General features: G+C 46.7%; 1 protein-coding gene across 2 annotated transcripts in view; it reads right to left on the bottom strand.

The window, feature by feature from the left end:
- Window positions 1-8,517: 8,517 nt before the first annotated feature.
- The window catches only part of KLHDC2 (kelch domain containing 2), a 141,661-nt gene continuing 124,228 nt past the window's right edge, over window positions 8,518-25,950 (bottom strand). For both annotated transcript variants that reach the window (XM_085627009.1, XM_085627008.1), the window contains exons 11-13: window positions 12,200-12,287; window positions 11,981-12,033; window positions 8,518-8,827 (exon numbers count right to left, since the gene is read on the bottom strand). In XM_085627009.1, coding sequence (XP_085483135.1) covers window positions 8,704-8,827; window positions 11,981-12,033; window positions 12,200-12,287 — 265 coding nt within the window. In that variant the 3' untranslated portion in view covers window positions 8,518-8,703. The remainder of the gene's footprint in view (window positions 8,828-11,980; window positions 12,034-12,199; window positions 12,288-25,950) is intronic.

Below are 25,950 nucleotides of genomic sequence, written 5' to 3' on the forward strand. Positions count from 1 at the left end.
GTATCTAAATACTCTGATTCATGTGGAACGCCGGCACCACCTTGGGCATGAAGTGTGGGTCTGTTCTCAGGACTATTCTGTCCTTGTGAATCTGAATGTAGGGTTCCTGTAGTGTTAGTGCTTGAAGCTCGCTCACCCTGCGTAGTGAGGTTATGGCCACCAAAAAGGCCGTTTTCATCGTCAACATCTGCAGTGTGGCCTTGTGAATGGGTTCAAACGGTGCCTTCATGAGCTCCGTCAGAACCACGTTCAGATTCCATACCGGCGGCGGCAACCTTTTCGGGGGGGCCATCCTTTTGGCTCCTTCCATGAATCTCTTCAGCACCTGCGAGGTGAAGAAACTTCCACCCTTTTCACCTCTGGTGTACGCCACGATTGCCGCTAGGTGTACCCTTAGGGAGCTCGAGCAGAGGTTACTCTTTAGAAGGTGTGTGAGGTACCTCAGTACTGTTGAGTCTCTTGTCATTCTGTTTCGCAGGCCCTTTTACCTGCACCACACAGTGAATCTCTTCCATTTTGCGCTGTAGCATTTTCGTGTAGTTGGTTTCCTTGCCTCCCGTAGCACTCGCATAGTGCTCGGAGGCAATCTTAGGTGTGCGAACTCTAGGTCTTCAGGAGCCATGCCGCCAGGTTGAGGGTCTCTGGCTCTGGGTGCAGGACCTCTCCGTTTTGCATTGAGAGCAGGACCTTCCTATTCTCGAACCTGTATGGATTGCCTTGTGCCATTTCTTGAATTTGTGAGAACCATGTCTGCCTCGCCCACTGCGGAGCCACTAGGATCAGAGTCATGTTGCTGGTTCTGCACTTGTCGAGCACTCTGTGCAACAGGGTTATCGGTGGAAAGGCGTAGGCAAATGTCCACGACCAGCTTATCCATAGGGCATTTCCCTGGGATTGCTGATCTGGTTGCCTGGACGCTAAGCTTTGGCATTTTGCATTGTGGCGTGTTGCAAATAGGTCTATTGTGAGAGTTCCCCATCTCCGGAAGAGTTTCTCCGTTTCCTGGCCATTGAGCTCCCACTCATGCGATGCCGAGGTCTGCCTGCTTAGCCAGTCTGCCTCCACATTGTCCTTCCCCGGTAGGTGAATTGCCAGTAGATCTATCCTGAGAGGTATGGCCCATCTCCAAATCTCCTGAGCTAGAGAGGAGAGAGGGAACGACTGTGTCCCCTCTTGTTTGTTGATGTAGAACATTGCCGTGGTGTTGTCTGTTTGAACCAACACCCTCTGGTTGTACAGGTGCCTCTGGAATGCCTTCAGGGCTAGCAGGATTGTTTTCAACTCGAGGTAGTTGATATGGCGAACCGCATCTGCTGGAGCCCACAGACCCCTCACTCTGAGGTTGTCCATGTGCGCTCCCCATCCCTTTTGCGATGCGTCCGTGGTAATGGTCATTGTTGGGATTGGTGGTGTCAGGCTTCTCCCTGCTGTCATGTTGTCTCTGTTCCACCAAGTTATCTCCTCCTGCACTGCGTGCGTAACAACCACTAGATCCTCCCAACTTCCGTTTGCTTGTGACCATTGCTGTTGTAGCCATTCCTGGAATGGTCTCATGTGCAGGCGTACATTCGGCACCAGCTGGATACACGACGCCATCATCCCCATCATCTTGCTCACTGCCCTCACTGTCAGAGCTCGCCCCTTCTGGTAGAGCCGCGTCTCCTTCAGTAGTGCATCTGTCCTCCTGTCGCTGGGCACTACTGTACTGTTGAGGGAGTTGATTTTCGCCCCCAGGAAAATCTTCACCTGTTCCGGTTCCAGCGATGACTTCCCCCAGTGGATCGAGAACCCCAGATTCGTGAGGGTGTCTGTTACGCGTTTTGCGTGCCTTTCGCACTTCTCGTGTGAGTTTGCCTTGACCAGCCAGTCGTCTAAGTAGGGGTAGACATGGATTCCCTGTCTTCGTAGGTGGGCCGCGACCGCCGACAGGCATTTTGTAAAGACCCTTGGTGCCGATTTTAATTCGAAGGCCAGGGTTGTAAACTGGTTGTGTTCCTGCTCGATGTTGAATCTTAGAAGGCCCTTGTGTCTTCTGTTTATTGGGATGTGCAGGTAGGCATCCTTGAGGTCCACGGTGACCATGAAGTCCCCGTCTCTTATTTGGGGCAGTACCTCCTGCAGCGAAGTCATTTTGAACTTCTGCGTTCTGATGAACTTGTTTAGGTAACGCAGGTCCAGGATGGGTCTGAGGTTTCCGTCTACTTTCGGGACCACGAAGTAGTTTGAGTAGACCCCTTTGTTGCGTTCTCTGAACGGCACCGCCTCTATGGCTCTCTTTTCTAGAAGATTCCGTGTTTCTTCTCTGAGTAGTGCCAGTTCTTGGGCCGATCTCTGTCTTCCCTTTGGTTTCCTGTTTGGAGGTCTTTACTCCAAATCTACGCAGTATCCGTACTGCATGATGTTCCGTATCCACTTGTCTGTGGTTATACGCCGCCACTCCTGAAGGTAGAACCTCAGTCTTCCGCCTACTGGTGTTGTATGCTCGTAGGCTTTTGAATATTCTCTTCCCCCTGATGTTACTTTTTTGCGCCTCACCCTTGGGGGCATGACGAGGGTAGGCGTCCTCTTGCGTGCTGAGTCACTTTGATGAGGGCTGTTCGCCCCCTCTCCTCCTTTGGCCACGTCCGTTCCCTCTCCCGCGAAAGGACTGGCCCCGAGGTTGGTACTGCCAGTTTTGCTTCTGTTGACCTTGTCCGTGACTTTCACCCTGCTGACCCTGCTGGAACGTCTGGTGCGACGGCCCCTGCTGGCTTCCTCCCCTACCGTAGGGTCTCCTCGAGGGATTGCCTCGCCTCATTCCCCTCAGCTGTAGGGCCCCCATGGACCTCGCCGTTTCGTTTTCTTTTTTCAGCTGGGTGACCTTCTCGTCCACTGTTGCTCCGAACAGTGTCTCTCCGTTGAAGGGGGTGCCAAGGATGTTGTTCTGCACCTCCGGTTTGAATCCCGAGATTCTTAGCCATGCATGCCTTCTCTCGGTGACCCCTATGGCCATGAGTCTTGCTGAAGTCTCTGCCCCGTCCAACGCCGTCTTTATACAGGAGTTGGCGATGTTCTTGCCTTCGTCTATCAGGTGTGAGGCTCTCTGGCGGTATTCTTCGGGGAGGTGCTTTACTAGCTCCCCCATCTCGTCCCAGTGCTGGTACTGGTGTCTATTGAGGAGTGCATTGGAATTCGCCATGCGCCAGTGCATTGCGGCGTTCCTCTCGACCTTTCTTCCTGTGAGGTCTATCCTCCTGCTCTCCTTATCAGGTGGTGGGCCCGAAGTTGCTGGTACGTTGGCCCTTCTCCTGGCCGTGGAAGCTATGATGGAGTCGGCGGTCACGCTACCCTTGATGTAAGGGGGGTCCAGGGAAGAGTGCTTATATTTCTTCTCTGTCCTGGGCGTGATCGACCGGCAGGTCGCTGGTTCCTTGAAGGCTTCTCTCCCCTGATTCATCACACTTTGTAGCATGGGGAGGAACTGGCTCCTTGTCTGGATGGGGAGCAGGGTCTCGAGGAGAAAATCGGCTTTCGGCTTCTCCTCGTCGAGTTTGACGCCAAAGGCTGTCGCTGCGCTCCTGACCACCATATTGTACACCCCGATGTCGTCGGGTGGCGAAGGCCTCGAAGGGTACGTGTCCACGGGCTCCTCCGGGTTTTCGGTGTCGAGATCCTGCCATTCGATGTCGTGGCTGGTAGATGGCGCCGAGTCGTAGAACGACTGTTGGTCTTCTTCCTCGGCTTCTCCGTCATAATAGGTCTCGTCTTCCTCTTCGAGATCCCTTGTTAGGCCTTCGGTGTCGAATTCCTCCTCGACCTCGACGACGTCCGCCGATGAAACCGTTGGAATCTTGAATTCCTTCATCTTGGCGTCGAACTCCTTCTTCCTTTGAAGGATGTTCTCCATTTCGGCCTCGAGCCGCCTCTTCTTTTTCTCCATCTCGGAGATGCTTTCGGCGTCGACCGCGGGTCTTTTCGATGAAACTTGCGTCGACGTCGACCGTTCTTTCAGCGTCGATCGGCCCGTTTCCTGGGTTGTCTTCGACGACCCTTGCTTTTCGGCGTCTTTCGGCACCAGGGAGTCCTTTTCTAAGGATCCACTCGGCCCCTTGTCCATGGTTCCCCCTTTGGTCGTCGAAGTTTTCGGCGCCGGGGCTCCCTTCGTGGACTTAGACTCTGATTTTCTCGAGTCACCCTCGTCTTTTCGAGGTACTTTCTGTTTTGCGCGCGACGATTCTCTTACCTCGTCTTCTTTTTTCTTGTCGGTCTCTACGACCGTGAAGTTTTCGGCTGTCTCGGCGACGTTGTCCTCGTCGTCCGTGGAGAGGCCCAGATCGTAGAGCGACGGGGCCTTACCCTTGCCATCCATGCTGGCGTTGGCTCTTCTCTGCCGATCTCTCACCCTGAGCGTCTTCGGCGCGAAGGCTGAGCAGGCGTTGCAGTCCTTACTCTGGTGTTCGACCGGTAGGCAGAGGTTGCAGACCGGATGCTGGTCCTTCTGCGCGAACTTGTGGTGGCAGTTTGGGCAGAACTTGAATGGCGTCTTGTCCATTGCGCTCAGGGCCTCTGAGTGCGCATTCTCCAAGGTCGTCGAAGAAAAAGGGCGCTGAACCTCCTTTCTTCGCGCTCCTGATGAAATCTCTTCCTTTCCTGTGATATCCTCTAGTATTTATCGACGAAACTCGCTTTTCTTTCTTCTTCCTTCGAGTGTATTTCTGGAGCTTCCCGATGACGATCCAGACCCAACGGCGGAAAAAAGAATCTGAAGATGGCGCCCCAAAGGGGGGGACTTCCGCAGGAAGCACGACGACGTCACGGGAGGTGCACCAAATGGTGGGTCGTCGCCGCCCACCTGGGCTACAAAAAAAAAAAACAAAGAAAAGACTACGAATCCGGACCCACCCACAAGATCGCGGAATAATGCACAGCATAGTGAATCCAGAAAGATTCACGCTGCAAAATGCTCCTTACAACCGTAGTTCTTGCCTGAACTGGCAAGAATGGTAGCACTTTCCGGAGTCCTCGGTTGAGAGTATAACAACCTCCTACGTGTATGGCTTCGTGCATGGCTAAATGTATTTAGCCATGCAACACATTAGCCTGGGTGCTGAAACATCTACTGTTCTTTAACATGGAGGGAAAGTAAGCACCAAACTGCGTGACACGCCAGGTATGGGAACACATGGAGAGAAATCTTGCCTTTCAGCGGGAAATGGTATAGTCCAAACCTCTGTTTTGAATATAAAAGCAGGGCCTTCAGTGGTCATATCTCTGAAAATACAAGATTTGAAAAAAAAATTGTCTACGGGTGCTTGTGGAAGACAATTTTTATGGACTGGAATCTAGAGAATTCTAAAGTTATTCTGGTATTTTACTGACCTCTGCTGGTTGTTTTCTATCAAGAAAGTTAAATAGAGGCAGTTGCCAGAACATTTAAAAAAAAGAAAGTCCCTCAGCAGAAAGCAATTCTGGTATTTTACTGACCACTGCTGGTCGTTTTCTATTAAGACAGTTAAATAGAGGGAGTTGAACAGAAAAGAAATCCCTAAGCGGAAGCAGACAAGTCCAAGGGCTGATCGCCAGAGCCCACAAAGTACATACACATATAAGTATATATTAAAGTATATACAAGAGGTCTTGAATGCTCGACCTAAGAATGGAAGTAAGCCGCCTTGCTGGGATAGCACCTGAGCAGCGGAAAGTGCCCCGATCGGATGTGTTGTGGACAAGAGGTGAGTGAGGTGGCATTCTAGTCTGATATGTACAGCCGCTTTGCGTAGAGTTTAGGGCAGGTCAAACAGACCAGCTTTGGCGAGGGGATGGGAATGTAACTAGTACTTGTGTAATTAATGACGACAGAGCAGCTGCGGCGAGGGTGAGGGTAAAGTAAGTGGTGCTATTGTAAAGCGCTCCAATACCGTCATTGTGATTTTACACTATATAAAAAGTGCAAGAAACAAATCAACCCAGGAAAAAGTGACTGCCGTAAAGTAACAATTTCATAAAAATCTGACGGGCGGATCTGCTGTTAGGCAGTGGAGGAATCACAGCCTTCTGAAGGTGCTGGCGGCAGCGGCGATTAGGAAAGGCGCCTGCTGCCTTTATAAAACTGAAAGTGCGGCATGGCGCGGTGGAAACAAAGTGTTTAGAGTGCCAGTGGTCGAGTGTAAGGAAGGTGCCTGCTGCCTTTATAAAAGTGAAAGGGAGTGGGACGTCTGATCAGCTAGTCCTGAGATAGAGCAATGTGCGAGCACAAGGCATGGAAAATGGACGCCTGGTTTCCTCCAATGCACTAAGCATTCTGCTGCATCAACAGGAGAAAATGGAAGTCCTCATCCTTGGATCCACCTCCTCCGCATGGGATGACACCTGGTGGCCCCGCCCCGCCCTCAGAAACCCTCCACTCCCATGGACCACGCCCGCAACCTCAGTATCATACTAGACTCCTCTCTCACCATGAACCCACAGATTAATGCCATATCCTCCACATGCTTCAACACCCTCCGCATACTCCGCAAGACCTTCAAACGGATCCCCCCTCCCCCCGCCAACTCCAGGAGGACTGTCACCCACGCACTCATCACCAGCAGGCTGGACTATGGAAATGCTCTATACGCCGGAATCAACATATCACTCCTTCGTAAACTCCAGACCATCCAGAATGCCGCAGCCAGACTCGTCCTCAGCATCCCTTTGACACAACCACATCACCCAGCACCTCTGCGACCTCCACTGGCTCCCCGTCTAAAAGAGAGTTACCTTCAAGCTGTTCCCACATGCTAACAAAGCCCTCCGCAACACCAGACCCCAATAGCTCAACAAAAGAATCTCCTTCCACGCCCTCTAGACAAACCTCCGCTCCGCCGACCTAGCCCTCGCCGAAATCCCCCACTCCACAGAGCCAGAATTCGAGGCAGATCCTTCTCCTACATCGTGGAAAAGACCTGGAACGAACTCCCCCTCAGCATCAGACAAAGCCCTACACTGCAAGCCTTCAGAAAAGACATCAAGACCTGGCTCTTTGGGTGACCTCAAATCTGCCCGGGCCCCCGCGCCTTGAGACCCTTACAGGTAAGTAATGCGCTCTATAAATCCCGGATTGATTGATTGAACAGGAAACTGCTTTAGGTGATGCGAACGCTGTCAGCAGCCAACGCTACACTACCATCGTTCCTATAGCACTTAATGCTATTCTAAGGTTGGATGAAAGCTCTGAGGAGGGGTTTTGAAAACCATAAGATGCATGCACACGCCAGACAGAATGTGGAACGATACTCATAGACGGAGTATTTTTCCCATAATGCAAGACTGCAAGTATCTCATCAGGCTCAGTAACAGCACATTGTGAGCAGCCATATTTGGACGTATGACCATGACCAAGAAGAAGGAGGAGGAGGGGAATTCAGGGGACGGAACAGCAGGAGAGGACTGGAAGAACAGGAGATGGAATGAGATAGCCATCATACAGGAAGCATGACTGCTCCATGGTAACTTCAAGTCCCACCCTCAGCACCATCATGCAAGAGCCCTGAGAATGTGCTAATGAGAGGCGGGGACTTCAGAAGCACCAGCTCTTATTATAGACAGCAGCGCTCAGCCTGAATTTTAAGCACTGTCAAAAGACACAAGGGAAAATGAGTGTTGTGTCAATGACATTACCGTCATAACACCATAGAGCGCGTGGTGTAATGTACAAAGCTGCTGACTTTGGGACTTATGAACCCGATTAGAGTCTTGATGTAGGCTCTCCCGCGCCTACAAAAAAAATGTTAACCAGAACCAATACAATTATATAAAAAATGGCGTGCTTACAAGAAAATGCAAATTGGAATGAATAAAAATAAACAAACAATGGTGAATCGAAATAGAATCATAATTACAAATACCGATGTTAGGAAGAAAAGGCCACATCTAAGAACGAGTAAGAAGTAGTCCTCAAAGGAGCATATACAAACATACAGCTTAAAGAAACTGTAGTTGGCCAGTGCCCGGAAGTGATGTATCGGAGCACTACCCAATGAGAAGGCAGCAAAGAAGAGAGATGCAGGAGAGAACCAATGGTAAGCAGCACGTGGGATTACACTCAGAGTGATTGCAGCAGGTCTTGCAGACAGAGCATGCGTGCTGATGCTCGCCCTAAAAATGGCTTGGACAATGTATCTCTCAATTTGCAAAAAAAAAAAAGCTAGTTAAAGGGCTAACTCTAATGAACTCTTGGGGGAGATCAATGCTTGTATTATGAAAAGCCAGTAATCACAAAAAGTAGATGCTGTGCAGAAACATAAAGCTAACTTCTTGTGTTGTTTGATGACCAAACAGATACATTCAGTAATGAAAAACCCCTTCTAGGACAGTGAAAGTAACAAACTTCAGTTTTAAAATGTCACATTTACATACTTCAAAAATCATCATTCATGGGCATGCTCCTAGAAAATGAAGATAAATCCTTTATAAATAGTCTGTCACTCTGCTCAGTATATTTATCATAACACGGGGTCTCACCTTAATTTTGGTAGAAGCCATAATAAATGTACAAGATCAAATCCATGTATTTATTGCATATTTATACATGAGTAAGTATTTTGTATGCAAAGGCATGAGATGGAAAGCTGCTACCTAAAACAGTGCAACTATAACTATACAAAGTCACAAACATTTGCAATACAATATGACAATAAAATTCCTTGTCCATGCAAGCTCAGGGAGGTGCAGCTAGTAAAAGCTTCAGGATCCAGAGGTGTTAATGCTTGCAGCTCGCAGGTAGACACTGTGAAGCAGGTGCTTGGGAAGGCAGTCCAAGGAGCTGGACAAAATGTCTTTGAAGCAAATGACGGCTTCCAGGCACAACCTTTAAGAAAAAATAATCATGTTATGTTAAAAACAAAGCAGACTTCCAGTAGATTTTATGAGCAAGGTAGGTGCAAAACACAGCCCAACAATTATTATCTGTATGATAGATATTCTATTCTCTAACTATAGACTATATAATTAATATGGTCACTGTTATAAATACAACTGGAAAACTGTTCCCTACATTAAAATGCTTTACACTGAATGTAAAAATACAGAAATTGTAACATTTGTTTTCACCTCCAATTTCTACCATCATCTCACCAAGATAATACCAATGACCAACTCCTTTGCCCTAGTCACATCATAAAAACATCGTCCAAACAGCTACTAAATTCCAGTGCCCCTAAATATTACTGACACAGAACGTGTCCATCAGTATTACTGTACCCTAAAACAAGGACATAGTGTGACTTTAAAGGAGATTATGTCAATCAGAATTACTGTGCCAAAGAGTGTCTCAACAGAATGAGGTTACTGCAAAACAAAGTCAGCGAGAGGTCTGTTCCCCATCTGCACGATGGTGATAAGGGACATAAGAATCATTGTGTGACATAATAGGTTAATCAGACACAATGCCGATTAACAGGCCTATCCAAATTACTATATCAGTAGGGTATAGTCCTTACAATTACTACAATACAGAGCACACCATTTGTACAAGCAAATAACTGTTGCAAATAGTGAAGAAACCAGAAACTGCTTCCACAGGGTTTAAAATAATAATTATTCCAAGCATCTCGCAATAGGGTTTTCAGTTGTACATACACATGTGTGGGTTTTGCTTCCTCTTCAGTTTAGTAGTTAAAGAAAGCAGCTTCTCAGTGTTTTTGTGGCCACTGATAATAGGGGATAGCTCATAGAGGAGGTATAGCAGACTCACCTTAAGATAACTTTATCCTATATCTTGGCTCTCTTACTTTCTCAAACTGTGGGAAGTATCGCACACAAGGAGAACAGAAGGGTGAAAAAAGTGAGCAGTTTAAGCACAAATAGTGCACTGCATGAAAAGGAAGTCTTAAGAGTGTAATGGCTGAAGAATGTATTTAGATTAGTCTACTCAACTACCTTAGAAATCGCGGACAGTCAAATGGTAGCAGAATTCTACTTAAGCTGATTTAGGTCTGGTAGACTGTGTTCGACAGCAGAAAGAGGTATGTCTAATGCAAAGTTTAGAAATGCTGAGCTTGGCTACAGGCCTCTACTTCCATTGCTTTCAAATTGGACTTAACAGTTGATCAGTAGATTAGACAGTCCTGGTTCAGTCAAGGTACTGAGTACGGGACATGAAGATGTAGCATTCATCAGTCAAGAAAGCATGCAGCATGGAAATAAGGTAGGGAGGAAAAAGTCTCCACTTTGGAGGAAGTCAGTCCACAATTTGGAAACAAAGGGGGGGGGGCAGCACCTCTCCCACATTAGCTTTCACCAATGTATAGTTAGATGTGGAAAGCCTTGACGATTGCAACATGCGTCAGAGATACTACAGCAAATGAACATGCAGTCGTTAAAGAGTTGAAGTTGATGCTGACAGCATGAGACCCAAGGATTTGAACATGAGTCTGGCCAAGTCCAGGTTCAAGTTCTAACTAACTATAGGATGCCAGACATGTGCATTAAGCCCAGCAGATGGCATTTAACAACCCTGTTGTTAAAAGCCACCCTTGCTGAACTCAGTTTTATGTTGTTAAAGTATGGTCTATATATGGATGGGATACAAAACATGAAATCGATAAACCAACATTTGGCTACGATTCCTTTCAGTGTTAATTGATAACCTAACCTAGACGTTGATTTATAGTTTGATGAATGGTATTCTGCCCCGTCAGGGTGGGGTAGGACATTATGTCCAGTGTACAACATTGGACTACCGTCCGCCAAATTTAGAGATGACCATGAGACCATGGTACATTGAAAGGGACCACCATCATGGTGATTCCTCTCAATGTACAAAAAGTTGCTCGGTTTGACAGTATTTTACCAATTGTTTTCACATTTGTTTTCTGAAACAAACTGCAAAAGTGGAAGTTGATTTCAGAAAAATAAAATAGTGATGACCCCACACAGTCTGAGAATTTTGTCCCAGGGCATGGGAGTCATTTATTTTCTGTCCCTCATAGTCAGACATTTTCTGGCAGTCATGAACAGGAAAATAATAAATTACAACGTCCACCCTAAAGATGGTGGATGGCATAATGTGCTTCATCCAACAGCCCCTTCTCTGACTGAGGAAGTCTTCCATTGACAAGGCCAACTGGGGCTCTGTTTGCAGAAAAGTTAAGGTCTGGCCGTCCCTAAATGAGGTAGGGGGATCGAAGGTTTGGTGGACCGGGCACTCCATCACATTTGCCCAGCAATCTCAATATCGCAATCAAAGTCTGGAAAAATCAAATCAAGATACAAACAATTTTTCAAAAAAATCTTCTTTCTTTTGATCAGTATGGTTTACTGTAGCCACAAACATAATGCAACAACAAGGTGATGGATGGAATGCTTCAATTGATCTCAATCACTGGCAATCGCCTAGGTCCACATTCCAGTTCGTGACATTCCTCCACCATGACACTCTACACAAAGGCCCACCTTCTGCAAATCGGTACCGGCCCTTCGCTCAATGGGAAGAGTCTGTTCTAAACTGTCAGACGAGGCCCCCTCTGGAAGAGATCACAAGCAACCCAAGACCAGTTTTGCACTGCTTGGGGCTCATTAGTAGGGTGTAGCTTGAGTCCTATGGTACAGTGAGTAAGACACCTATATGTCTGGGCATACAAACATAAGATTCATATCAGTGAAACCATTTATCATACCTACCTATTCAAAACCTGTTGCACTACTCGTTCATACCACAATCACTGCCAAACGTATGAAACACTAAAAATAATGTTTAATGGGCAAGTTTAGGTCATATAACAAATAGTGTAAAGATCATAACTCATCATAGCTCGTTAGAACAGAGCAAAGATATCTACCTTGTTAGACCTGTAATATCATGTTTCACAGTAAGCAACTATTAAAGATCATCATGTTTAGTGTAAAATTCTACCTTTAGCAGTTCCTTTTGCACTGTTAATAGACTGTAGAGTAAAAGAACATGAAACAGGTTCCCCTTCCAGCAAAAACAAAAAATAAGAATATAGAAATATGTCTTTACCTCACAAGAGATTTGGGTTGAATATTAAACACAAGTGTTTCATTACTATGAGCCTGAAAAAACAAAGATGGCCTTGGTTAAGTTGATCAATAACAGTTTGTGACATACTCTTCAAACTCGTTTGCAGTTTTAATGACCAGTTAAGAAATGTTCAAAAAGCTATGGAATGTAATAATGATACAGATTTTTAAAAATTACATAACAAAATGACAAATATACCGCTTTGTGATGGGCAAGCAAATTGTTGGCACATCCACCAAAAACAACCACTTCTCCTTCCTTGCTGGCACATGCTGTATGCCACAACCTGCAAGAGATCAGAGCAGAATGTCCAAAAGTCACTAACACATATTCAAATAAAAGCAAAAAACAAGAATTGTTCTCGACGCACAAATTGTTTTTATTTCAGTAACACAAATTTGGACATTCACAGGTACAGAGGATGCAGAACTGAAGCAGCAGTACACTTATCATAGAAAGCAACAAGTGCATGTGGTACGATAGGCAACAACAATATAGTCAAAGAAATTAGAAACTTTGGTTTAAGATGAATCAGAAAGATTATAATGGTAATAAGGAAAATGTCAAGAAAAATGGTTAAGAGGATATTAATGTTCAAAAACCGTTCCCTTAAGGGACAAAGGAAAAACCTAGTGCTCAATGTTAATGGTGGAGGTTGTATGTCACTTATTTATTCATTTAGTTTAATCATCTACTCACGTTTTCTTTCACACTTCTCTCTTCTTTTTTCTTCTTCACTAGTTAATTTACATTTTGTATCCTTCGTTTATCTTTATATTTAACACCCTTCTAATATTTATCTCACCTTTTACCGATCTTTCGATTCTCCCTGGTGCATCTGTAGGAGTAGACACATTGTATATTTTTCCCTTTTCAGCACTTTCTGCAGATCCCCGTGTTATTTACTTTTGGCGCTGACCACATGTGCCTATAGCGTTAGGGCCTTTTACACTTTTTGGTTTTCCTTTCTTGAGCAGGTCAATGGACAAATTATTTAGACCTTCTTTGTATTTATTTTTTGGATATTGTGTTCATTTTTTAATCATTTCATTCATTTTTTTCACACTGGTTAATGTGTTCTACTACATGTTTCACACATCTTTTTTAATTTTTCCTGTTGGAGCTTCTGCCTCACACAGACTAGAATTGTTTTATCCACTTCAAGATGGCTCCCCCCGGTTTGTGCCATCTAGTCCTCCTTCATTTTGTAATGCGTTCATTAGCACCGAGTTAGTATGCGTTTTCGCAAGTTTCAGCTAGCAGTTCACGTTCCCGTCTACCGTCGGGTCACGCCTAAGAAATTATCAGGTCAGCATTATTTCCAGTCTCTTTCATCTCGTTATCGCTTTCACGTTACCCCGTTTTTCATTCGGATTATTTATATTCCAGATATCGTCATTTGAACTCCCCAGTTCCCCTTGATTATTGATTGCTGGGCACTAGCGTTCTCTACATCTGGGTGAGTGTTTTTGTATACCGCCTGATTTGTGTTTCACCGTGTTTTTCATCGATTGGTTCACTCATTATTGCTGGTCTCATTTCAGTCGATTTCCACTTTTGTTGCTAACTTGGATACTCGCTACTCGCACCCAGCTAGTATTGTGCTTCACTGCACATTATCAGGTAATTTATATTGGCATGCGCTTTCTTCCGTCACTGACGCTAGTTTTTATCCCTTCCACTACAATTTTCGTTTCTTTTTTTCTTACTTCTACAGCATTGTCGTGGAATTTCCCTTAGTCGTATATTGTGTGCTCATCTAGGTAAGTCTTTTTCCTTACACGTATTTTCACACACTTGGTCTTTTTGTTCTCTCCTTTTATCATAGTTCCTTGACATCCAGTGTCGTCTTTCCACATACTATCAGAGTTCACAGATAATACTCATTACTGTCAACAAATCTCTCAGCGTGTTCATTCTCTTTGTCACATATCTCTTTCTTGTTCACTTACTGCACTCGGAAGATCCTGTTGTAATATACCAAATACAGGTTCTATTTTTTGACGCATGACTCTGCACGCTTGGATTATTTCACGTAATGGCACCCACATGCAGCCTTTTTTTAAACGGTCAGTAAGATTACCTGTTGCTTTAACAAAGATGATCTTTCTTACAGGTTGCCCCTGAGGAAGGGACGCTCCAGTCCCGAAATGCATCGGGCTTGTTTTAAAGCATCTTGTACATTATTGTTACATGTGTTTTTCATGATGTAATGAGCACACATTATGATTTTCAAAATTGCGCAATGTCTAATGTGATAATTACCATAATGATTATGATGTATAACTAAATACAAGAAGTTATAAATTCATGTGCAAATGTTGGCTTTAAATATTGGTTTTATCATACTCCTTGTTTGATTGAAATGTCAAATCATTAAAAGGGTTTTCTAGAAACCCAGTGCACAGTGCGCAGTGCATACTACCTTGTTGGCTAGTAAACCTTCTCTCTAATCAATAAAGAAGGCCATAATACACGAAAAATGACTACGTCCACCAGTGGAAGCCTTCCTGAGACCAAGGAAGACAACCAGAGTGCACAGACGCTGGTACAGAGGTGCTCAGGCTGGTCAATGATTTTACTTTATGTCAGTCTCTACTCTAAAATGCAGGCATGCCCTTTGATATGCTAGCCAGGGCATCTCCAGCCAGTAGAAATGCCCGCCCCCTTGACCAAGCCGCACTTTTGGTGGCAAGGTTGGTGGGAAAATTAGTAGTCAGGAGAGGCGTGTCCCCTTTCTGCCAGCACCACCCCTAATGTGCCCTGGACCACGGTGACCCCCCTCCTAAGAAATTCCTCCATCTTGAATGGAAGGATTCGACCCAATCAGGAATCAGGTTATGGGGATGCCCCCTCCCCAAGGCAACTAGCCCATTGGCTACCATCTGCCAGTACCTGTAACACCCATAAATTCGATATTTAGGGGCACCCCTGAACCTTTATCGTCAGATTCTTGTGACCCAAAAAGAAAAAGGATGAAGAAGATCTGTGCAGCCAAGCACGGAATAAGACTACTGATTTGGCCTTAACCCTTCCGGCCAATCTCCTGCTCAACAACCCTGCAAAGAAGACGACTCCTGTCCCGCGGCCAGCGACTCCCAAGAACCCCAGGAAGACTGCCACTCTTCAGCCAAGACCAGATTTCCCAAGGACAACAGCCCTGACCAAAAGAAACTACACCAAGAATTCCAGATCCAGGCAGATCCATGACCCCTGCCCACGCTGCACCCGATGCCCATAGCCCAAATTTGCTTTGCTCAGCTATCCAGTGAAGTCTCCCTGGCGATCCTGACCTCGTCGACCTTCGGTGGCTGACCTCTACTGGACCCCATGAAGTTGCCTGCAGCCTCGGCACAAAGGGTCTCCTTGACTGCGACCGGCTCCAACCAAGAAGATCCGACACCAAAAGGTACCCCTGCTCAGCCCTTCGACCTTGGAGAGCCCTACCGATGGTCCCTCGATCTCCTCAACCTTCTAAATTATGTGTGCAGCTGGTGGTCGCCTTCAGCCGGCCTCCTGGTCAGAGCCTGCAGCCTCTTTGTGCGACTGAGAGTCCCCATTGAATGCATTGGGCGCCCGACCCTGTACCGCTGGTGATGTAGCTTTGCAGGGCCCGTGCTGATCTTAACGCCCTGAAACTGTGGGTACTTACCTGCACACCGCGCCTCTCCAAGGTGCCCCCAGTCTTCATTAATTTACAGTGTGCCCAGTGACCGCTGCACCTGGCCAACCCAGTGACGCTTGTGGCGCAGTACCTACCTTAAACTGAACCTTGCACAGTGTTGGTCCAAACCCCCAAAGACTAAGATTGCAAATCCAGTACTTACCTGTTAATGCATAACACGTTTTTCCTCCCATAGGATTGCATTGCATTCTATCTATTGCAAACAACTTTCTATTTTTCACATTGCGAAGTGCTACTGTTCCCGATTGACAATTACAAAAGCATTTCTAAGACTGTAAAGCATTTCTTCTATCTAATAAAACAATTCATAATGCATTTTTTAAAGTATTACTTCTTTGAAATCTGTTACTTAGATGCAACTGAGTATTTCTTGGTTCAGGAAAATAAAATAACTTTTTATACCAAACAATTTGTCTGGATTCAGTCTAAGTGTGTGCTATCATTTCTTGCCTGAGTGTGTACAATATATGCTTAACACTACCCTCTGATAAGCCTAACTGCTCCCCGACCCTACCACAAATAGAACTTTTAGTATGATCTACTTGAGCCTCTGTGCACACTATACCTTACTTTGGTATAGTATATACAGAGCCAGCCTCCTACACTTCTTTTCCCTGGAAATTATCTGCTGGCACAATGCACTTCATACAAATCCTTGAATCTTTGGTGGCATATGGGCAGTATTTTGAAATGGGTATAGCCATCTCAAACATTAGAAACTTGTGACTGTTGGTGTAGATGTGAGCATGAACATTTATGTCCTACAGGTCTAAGGATATTATACATTTTCCTTCCAGAAGCAGGTGAAGGGCATCCTTCAGCATAACTAAGTGAAACAAACATGTCTAGAGTTACTCTTTCACCTGCCACAGGTCAAGAATCAGACACAAATTGCAGTATTTTTTTCAAACAAGAAAAAAACAACTCATTTTGCTAAGATGAACTGTGGGATTATGGACCTTTTTCTAGTGCATGGACATGATATTTGCCTGGAGTTTATGTAGGTGTCATCGTCTTGCTTGTATGATGTAACAGATTCCCACATGGGCACTAAGAAAACAAGTTACTTACCTGTAACTTTGGTTCTCCAGTATTGGTAACTTTCATAGATTCCCATAGCTTGTATCATTCCCCGTCGTCGGAATGGGAGTCTCGGTACACAAAATAACATAGCAATAGGTACAAAAGAGAAAGAAAAAGGCCTAGGCCTCATTCCCTTTTGTAGCATATCTATCGATGGAAGAAGTTCCTCAGGACTGCCTGGCCTACAGCCGTGTCTTCTTGTGCCAAGGTCTCCAGGCAGTAATGTCTTGTGAAGGTGTGCGTTCTGCTCCAAGTTGCAGCCCTGCACATGTCTTTAATCTGGACCCCCGCAAAGAGAGCCGTAGAGGAAGTCATGGACCTTGTCGAGTGTGCTCTAATTCTGCCCTCTAGAGGGTTGTCCGCTGCAGAATGACAGAACTGTATAGCACTGGAGATCCATCGAGCAATACCCTGCTTGGACAGGGGTAAGCCTTTGCAGGGAGCACTGAATGCAATGAACATTTGAGAAGATTTCCGAAAATCTTTAGTACAGTCCAGATAAAATTTCAAGCACCGCTGCACGTACAGCGAATGAAGTGCCCTTTCCGCCGGTGAAGATGGCTGAGGAAAGAAAGCCTTGAGAATTACCGGCTCCTTTAAATGAAAATCCGAGGGCACCTTTGGTATGAACTTTGGATTAGTCCTTAGAATTACTGTATTCCTTTTGAATTGGAGGAAAGGTTTCTGGATTGTGAGAGCTTGTAATTCTCCAATAAGTCTTGCCGAAGTGAGAGCAAGAAGGAGTGCTAATTTCCAAGAGAGGAATTTCAAATCTACTCGATGAACCGGTTCAAAGGGAGGCTTCATCAGCTGGGTGAGAACCAAGTTCAAATGCCATGTGGGAGGCGGAGGCCTCACAGGAGGAAAGACTCGAAACAGGCCTTTGAGAAATTGTTTGACAATTCTAGAGGACCAAAGAGAAGGCCCAGAGGCTGTAGCGAGAAACTGCAGCCAAGTGAACCTTTATGGACGAATGAGCCAGACCTGCCTTAGCCAAGGACAGGAAATAAGGAAGAACTTGATGAGGCTGAGACAAGAAAGGGTCCACACCTTGCTGTTGGCACCAGATGCAAAAGCGTTTCCATTTTAGACGGTAAGTCTTATTAGTGGAAGGAGCTCTAGCCTGAGAGAGAACATTCCTTATCTCGTCCGAGAGATGAAGATCTAGGAATTCTCGCTGCTCAGGAGCCATGCTGAGAGGTGTAAGGAACGAGGATCTGGATGCCAGATCTGGCCCTGGGACATCGTGAGAAGATCCGGGATCGCCCGTAGAGGGCGTGGAGGGACCAGAGAAAGAAGGTGAAGCTCCGTGAACCAAAACTGCCTCGGCCAAGCTGGGGCTATTAGGATCATCTTGCATGGCTCCGATTTGATCTTCCCGAGTATCCTCGGAATTAACGGAAGGGGGGGAAAGGCGTACACAAATGCTCTTGACCAAGCTATCAAAAGTGCATTCCCCAGTGATCCGCGATGGTGAACTTTGCTTGCGTAGAACTTTTGTGTTCACCGGGGTAGCAAAGAGATCTATTGAGGGTGTGCCCCACCTGTGAATGTCATCCAAGACCATCTGGTTGAGTTCCCACTCATGGCTGACTGACGAAAGCCTGCTGAGTCTGTCCGCCTTTTCATTTAGCACTTCTGGTAAGTGTTCTGCCGTGAGTGATAGTCCGTGCAGGATCGCCCATTCCCAAATTCTTTGGGCCTCCTGCGACAACGGAAGAGATCTGGTACCCCCTTCCTTGTTGATGTAGTGCATGGCCGTGGTGTTGTCCGTGCGGACGAGAACCGCCGAACCCTGCAAACGTGGAAGAAATGCTTGAAGAGCCAGACAAATCGCTCTGAGCTCCAGGAGGTTGATGTGAAGAAGGCGGTGCCGGGCCAACCAATGCCCGTTTACGTGAAAGTCCTGAAGCACCGCACCCTAGCCTTCCAGCGAGGCATCTGTTGTGACAACTTGAGGAGCTGGATTGATTACGAAGGATAGACCTTTGGGATAAATTCTCCTCCTGTGTCCACCACAAGGCGGCTTCCTTCATTGCCGCAGTAATCCCCACCGTGTCGTCGAAAGAGCCATGAACTTGTTGCCACTGCATGTCTAGTTGCTCTTGAAGAAATCGCATCCGCAATCTGCAGTGAGGTATCAGAGGGATGCATGAAGAAATCACTCCTAGAAGGGATTTGTAACAGCGTACTGAAAGACACTTTCTTTTTCTCAACAAATGAGCCTAAGACCTTAGTTTTTCTTGCCTTTCGAAGGATGGAAAAGCCTTGTTGAGAGACGTGTCCAAGTTAGCCCCTAGGAACCGTGCTCTGTTTGACGGACAGAGAGACGACTTCTTCCTGTTGAGAGTCAGACCCAGATTGCTGAACAGTGTCGTACATGCCTCAACTGTTTTCCTCCGCTGTCCGCCTGGACGGAGCCTTCAGCAACCAGTCTTCCAGGTAGGGGAAGATTTGAAAATGCTGTTTCCTTAGGAAAGCTGCCACCGGTGCCAGCACATTGGTAAAGATCCTCGGGGCAGAGCAAAGTCCAAAGGGTAAAACTGTGAATTGGAAGTGGCTCTTGGCTACTGTGAATCGTAGAAACCTCCTGTGGGCTGGATGAATGGGTATGTGAAAATACGCATCCACGAGATCGAGAGTGGCCATGAAATCTCCCGGGTTGAGGTGACGTAAGATATCCTGTAGAGAGACCATCCAAAAGGATTGACTGATGAGATAGGTGTTGAGCTCCCTGAGATCTGAAATGGGGCGCCATTTCTCCAGCATCTTCTTGACCAGGAAAAACCTGGAGTAGAAACCCTCCCCCCTCTGAGACAGGGGAACCGGCTCCACTGTTCCCTTGAAGAGCATCTGATGAACTTTAAGCCGTAAGTGACGCAGAGGTTTTGGAGGCATAGCGACATGGGGCTTGGAAGGTGGTATATGAAGAAACTCCAGCGTATGGCCATCTCGAATGATGTTGAGCACCCAACGGTCCGATGTTATCCGTTTCCAGTTGTGGAGGTATTGAGACACCCTGCCTCCCACAGGTGTTAGCGGGGAGGTGGGTACAGTAGGCAGAGCCAGAACGCCGCTATTGTCTCTTGGAGGTGTCACGTCCCTGGCGATTCTGCTTTCCTCTAGTGTTGGAGCGAGAGAAAGACGAGGTCTGGCCTTGTCGTTGTTGGTACGGTGGGCGATACGACTGAGACGTCGAACCATAAGAAGAGTACCGTTGTTGTTGGTACAAGCCTCTGTAGGATGTGGTACTCTTCCCTCTGGCCCCACGGAAAGAAACCTTTCGATACTGAAGATTGCCTAGAGACCGTGCCGTCTCCGTATCTTTTTTAATGTCCTGGAGGGCATCGTCGACATGTTTCCCAAACAATGCCTCACCATCAAACGGGAGGTCAAGGATTTTGTTCTGAACCTCCGGTCAGAACCATGTTGCCAGGAGCCAGCCCTGGCGACGAAGAACAGCTGCGCCTGCCAGTGCACGAAAAGCTGTTGCGGCGATATCAATGGCGCAGTCGATCACCTCCGCTGATTTAGCCTCTCCCTCCTGTAGAATTTTCTTGGCCTCCGCCTTGGACTCCTGTGGGAGCTGGTCCAAATATGGTGAAAGGTCGCACCACATTTGGCGATCGTACCTACCAAGGATCACCAACGCATTCGCTGCCCGTACTAAAAGACTCGCCATAGAGGAAAACCTTTTCCCCGCATTATCAAGGCGCCTGCCTTCCTTATCGGGAGGAGTCGTCAGTGGCGCAGAAGGATTGCGTGACTTTCTTTGCGCCGCCTGGGACATTACCGAATCCGGCTTCGGTTGACCGGCCAAGGGCGCTGGACTATCCCCAGGCACCTTGTACTTCTTCTCTAGGCGTGGCAAAACTGGAATAACAGTAGCCGGGTTCTTCATCGCCTTCAAACCCTCGTCCCAGACATGGCCGACAATGGGAATGGAACGGACCACTTTCCTGTAGGGCTCCTTAAAATCATAAAGGAAGCATTTCGTTTGAACTGACGGCATAGGAAGCTGGAATCTACTGGAGGCTCTTTCCATCAGCTTGTGAAAACCCCCAATGTCTGCCGGGGGAGAATCCACTGGATCCGGAGTAGGTGAAGCAGGATCCGGGATCACACAGTCCTCCCACTCAACACACTGGTTAGACCTGTTGCCATCATCCTGATCCTAGTCCGAGGAATCATCATGAAAATCCGGGACTACTGGAGGTAAACCTGGGCTGGAGACCTGCGACTGTGAAACCATCTGGGATGGTTCTCCCGGAGAAAACACTGCAGGAGCCAATGGTGTAGGCACAGTATGTACTGCAGAGAAAGTCGAAGATGGAGGAGGAGGAGCTTGAGAAACCCTCTTCCTATAATCCCGCAACATGCCCTGGAGATCTGCCAGGAGCGAAGAAGGGACCGTAACCAACTCTTGGCCTGCGCTGTCCTGGCGACAAGAGGATTGTTGGTATGAGTACCCAGGAGTGTAGTCGCCCTCCGAATCAGTGTCTTGACATTTGACCAACAATTGTGAGGGACTATGGGCATAGCCACAATAATCCTGATCATCCTTGTCAGAGTACTCTTCTTCTTCGAGCAACAGCGCGGGAGGCAAGGGGGCAACCCTCCTTGGTGACGTCATATCAGGTGTTATTCTCTTTAAGGATATTGTAATCCTCTCCATCGACGAAGATGTTGTCGACGGTACCATCTGCGATGGAGTTGAAAGAGAAACTATCATCAACGAGGTCGTCGACGGAAGATGCACCGTCAACGGTTGAATCATCTAAGAAGAGATAGGCGTCGTCGACGAGACCGTCGACGCTGCCGTCGACGAGACCGTCGACACTCCTGCCGTCGTCATCATCGACGTAGTCATTGCTCTCGTGGACGACACGGTTGTCGCCGCCACCGTCGTCGACACTCTCGTCGTCGCCGTAACCGTTGTCAATGCTCCCGTCGACGCTGACGTCGATGTGTGAGTAGAAGGCACCGTCGACGAGCCCGTCAACGGTGTAACTTTCTTCACCTGAGATTTTGAAGTTTTCGTTGACGGAGTCTTCTGCGGTGTCGTCGACTATCTGGAATCTTTTTCTGATTTCTCAGAAGATAGAGAAGAGGGCTTCTTAAACGTCTTAGCAGACTCCACCACAGCTGCAGATACTCCTTCCCTCTCCTTTGCACGTGGTGAGGAGATTTACTCGGACTCCGGCTCTCAGACTCACGGGGGGTCTTTTTTGTGGCCTTAACAGGACGTTCAGAGGATGGTGAAGGGGAAGCCCTACACCTTTTCACTGACTTGCGAGATGAGGTGCCAGATGATGAGTCCTCACTGTCACTTGACAGAGGTCCCTTCCTTGACTTTACCTTCTGGAGCCAAGTGAGAAGGCGACCCTCACGGTCCCGGAGGGTCTTCGTAGAGAAGGGGCGGCAGATCTTGCAGTCCGCTGCCCTATGATCCGGGTACAGGCAATAAATGCAGTCCTTATGCCGGTCCTCCACATACAGCCCCTTCTTGCCACAGGTGGAACAAGGCTTAAAAAGGGCTTTATTCTCCTAGTCAGACATTTCTGAATGAAACACCAAACAATTCTGAAGAAAAATGTAGAAAAAAGTAGTCAACTAGAGTTGAAGTGAGCAGAGCTCGGAGGTTCTCTCAGGAAGGTTCTGTGGGGTGAGGCTAATCTGATTGGCTGTTGCTCTATTTTGGTCTCTTTTACAAAAAGTGGTAGATATGCTACAAAACGGAATGAGGCCTAGGCATTTTTCTTTCTCTTTGTACCTACTGCTATGTTATTTTGTGTACCGAGACTCCCATTCTGACGACGGGGAATGATGCAAGCTATGGGAATCCCTGAAAGCTCCAATACTGGAGTAACGCCGGGATTCTCCCACTGCCAGACCCTGTGCGTGTGCGGTGCAGTGGAGGCCGGTAAGAAATCCAAGTCTACTTGTGTCCTGCTATTTGGGCTGGTTGCATCCCTTCCTCCTCTCTGTATAAAGTGAGTCTGTACATAAGATCAACAGAAGGATGGAAATATTGCATGGCATCAACAGTAGGGTTGATATCTTCCTCTGTAAAAAGCTGGACTTCAGCCCATGGCTCCAAGACTGGGCTTCTGGTAGCACAGTTGCACAAGACCTTGCAACCTGGCTGTATCAGTATTCACCTTGATGTTCTACAGTGCATTGTCAACATAACAGCCGAAGTTGTCTTTGCCATCAAATGGTATATCCAGGATTATGCTCTGAACGCAAGGCCTGAAAGACATGCACCTTAACCAGCCTTGCCTAAAGAGAACCACTGCTCCTGCCAACTGTCTGAAGTCTGTGCTGATTATGTCCTTTGCAGAGCCGATGGACCATAGCTGAGGCTCTCTCATGCAAAGGATTTACTTTTCTTTACTTCACTTGTCCTCTGGAATTAGATCCAGGTAAGGTGCAATGTCCGATCACATTTGGTGGTTGTATAGCCCAAGAAGAGCCAGTGACTTAGTCACTCTTATATTAAAGGAAAAATTCTAAATATGTATGCAGATTACATACAGATGTTGGGGCAGCCACTGAAGGATTAAATGCTTTAAAGAATTTCTTGGTAATCAGATATGTTTTTTTATTAACATCACAATAGGAGTGTTTTTTTTTTTCCGTTAGTGCAAACAGGAACGTGCACCATCTGGAAATAATAGTATTATTAGCGGCAAGGCTCGTAAGCATAATATGAAGAGTCAGTTATTGATAGAATATTGTGATGAAGCAAATGTAAGTTGAAATGTCATGAATAAGTATAACAACTTTGGGTAATATTACCATGTGATAAATTGTTAATGCCCAATGGGGTCTGACTACCAAGAAATCAATGGGTATTATTTAATACATGTATACCCGTGTGTGATGTATAAACTCTCCCTTACAGTACCTGTGAGCCCACTTGAGCAGGAAGCTTTGGAATAGACGATCTGAACCGATATCTTACGTATATAAAGGGTATGACATTGACGGTTATGACATGAAATGACAAATGCTTGCACTGAATTAATATGCACTTGCACTTTACCGTTTAACTATCTTATTTTACGATCCTTGCAATCATGATACAATGTACATTACAATATGGTGCTTATGAATTGTGACCAGGAATGGGCGTGACAACTTTCTATGTTTATGCACTGTGTCTATCTATAATACGGAAGCGAAATACGACTTGCCGTACTGTGAACAAGCCGTAAAGGCGAAACGCGTCGGTAGGATGTGATCTGTTACGGAATAAACATATTAAGCATCTTGAAGTGTATGTAGCTTCTTTTATTTACGGAATACCGGATTCCGCTACGGACCGACATGCAGCAAAGCCCCGGACTACCGGAAGTTTGTGAGTGATATATATATATATATATATATATATATATATATATATATATATATATATATATATATATATATATATTATTTTTTTTGAGGCTGGGCTCGGCTCCCCCAATTTTCCACCTTTATGTGCAATTCACAATGGTGATTAAATAATCGCATAACGTGATTTGTATTATGATTTAATATTCAATGTGTATGGCAAATGGCAGGAAAACATATCAGACCCGACGCCGAACTGCCAATGCCTGCCCTTTCTGTTGGAGTCATATTCTTTTACTTTTCTTTTGTACAATGCCTATTAAGTCCTGGAGAGGTGAGAGTGTTTAGCATCAGTGCAAAAGCATAGCATGTATTGACGAAGTAGGGTACATTGCGGCTTTGTCTCTTCTCAAAGGTGAGCACCTGCTGCTAGCTGAAAGATATATTAATGTGTGCAGTTGTAAAGGCTGTTTGGCAAGCAGTAAGGCCTTTACATTGATGAAGTCACTTGAAGCATCATGTCCAGTGCCACAGTGCAAGTGCTCCCTATTGTAAATTAATGTATGAATTTGTGATGCCATGATTGGTTGGTTTGGTTTACCTGTCAGACCCTAGTACAGTGAACCAGGAGTGCCCAGGGCTTGTAAATCCAAAGGCTGCTGGTGGGCTTGCAGCACTGGTTGTGCCACCCACAGAAGCAGCCTGTAAAAGTGTGTCTAAGGTCTGCCATTGCAGAGCCTGCGTGCAGTCTGGTACTGTCATGCTGACTGGGCAAGTGCACCCACTTGCCAGTCCCTAAACCTTCCCTTTTCTTCATATCAGACACCCTATGGTAGGCCCAAGGGCAGGGTGCATTGTAAGGATAAGGTAGGACATGCCCTTGTGTGTGTGTGGCATGTTCTAATAGTGAATGTGAGAAAGTGCCATCTTTCTTGCATGGTATGCCCCCACTTTTTGCTAAATTGCTGAATGTACTTCGATTGAGTGTACCCTGGGTTCCTGCCAATCAGGTGCCCAGGGCCTATGTTCCTTCCTTAAACCACACAAACTCCAAATTGGCAAACCCTAGCCACATGTCAGCCCCTAGTAAATGGTACCCAGGGCCTTGTGACCAGGGAAGGCCTCTAAGGGCTGCAGCACTCATTGTGCCACCCTCAGAGGCCCTGTACCCTTACACACACACACTGCCCTTGCAGGCTGAGTGTCTGGGTGCAGGACAAAACAAAGAGTCGACATGGCACACATCACTGTGTACCATGCCCATCACCTACACTGCCAAGGCATATGTCAGCCACCCCTCTAGCTGGGTGCATTACGCCTATGGTGTGGGCACAGGAGCAGGAGCCCTGTGCCCCTACAGTACCCGGGTCCATTCCTGGGCACTGTAAGTGCAGTGCTGTCATTTAAGAATACATGGTGCTGAGAGCTTGTCAAACACGAGCTCCACAGCACCATATTGGCAACACTGAAGCCTGGGAAGTTTGGTATCAAACTTCTCAGCACATTGAACCCACACTGATGCCAGTGTAGGATTTAATGTACTAAGCACCCCAGAGGGCATCTTAGAAGATGCCCCCTTACAGCTAACTTGCAATCCACGTCTGCTCTGGGGCTGCCCAGGCTGCCACACAGCAGACACGTTGCTGGACCCCTGGGTGGGAGAGCCCCTGCTCTCCCGGGCCTGCAACAATGCACATCCTGGGTGAGGTGAGAAATCTCCTCCCCCAGGATGAGCAAAGGGAAGCTTCAAAGGCATGCCGCCAGTTGGAGTTTCCCCAGGCCACTGCAACCCCCCACTCTGGCGGGAAGCTTGGCCGGAAACCCCATACAAGGACAGGGGATG

The sequence above is a fragment of the Triturus cristatus genome, chromosome 9 (assembly GCF_964204655.1).
Source record: "Triturus cristatus chromosome 9, aTriCri1.1, whole genome shotgun sequence".
In the NCBI taxonomy this organism is placed as follows: domain Eukaryota; kingdom Metazoa; phylum Chordata; class Amphibia; order Caudata; family Salamandridae; genus Triturus; species Triturus cristatus.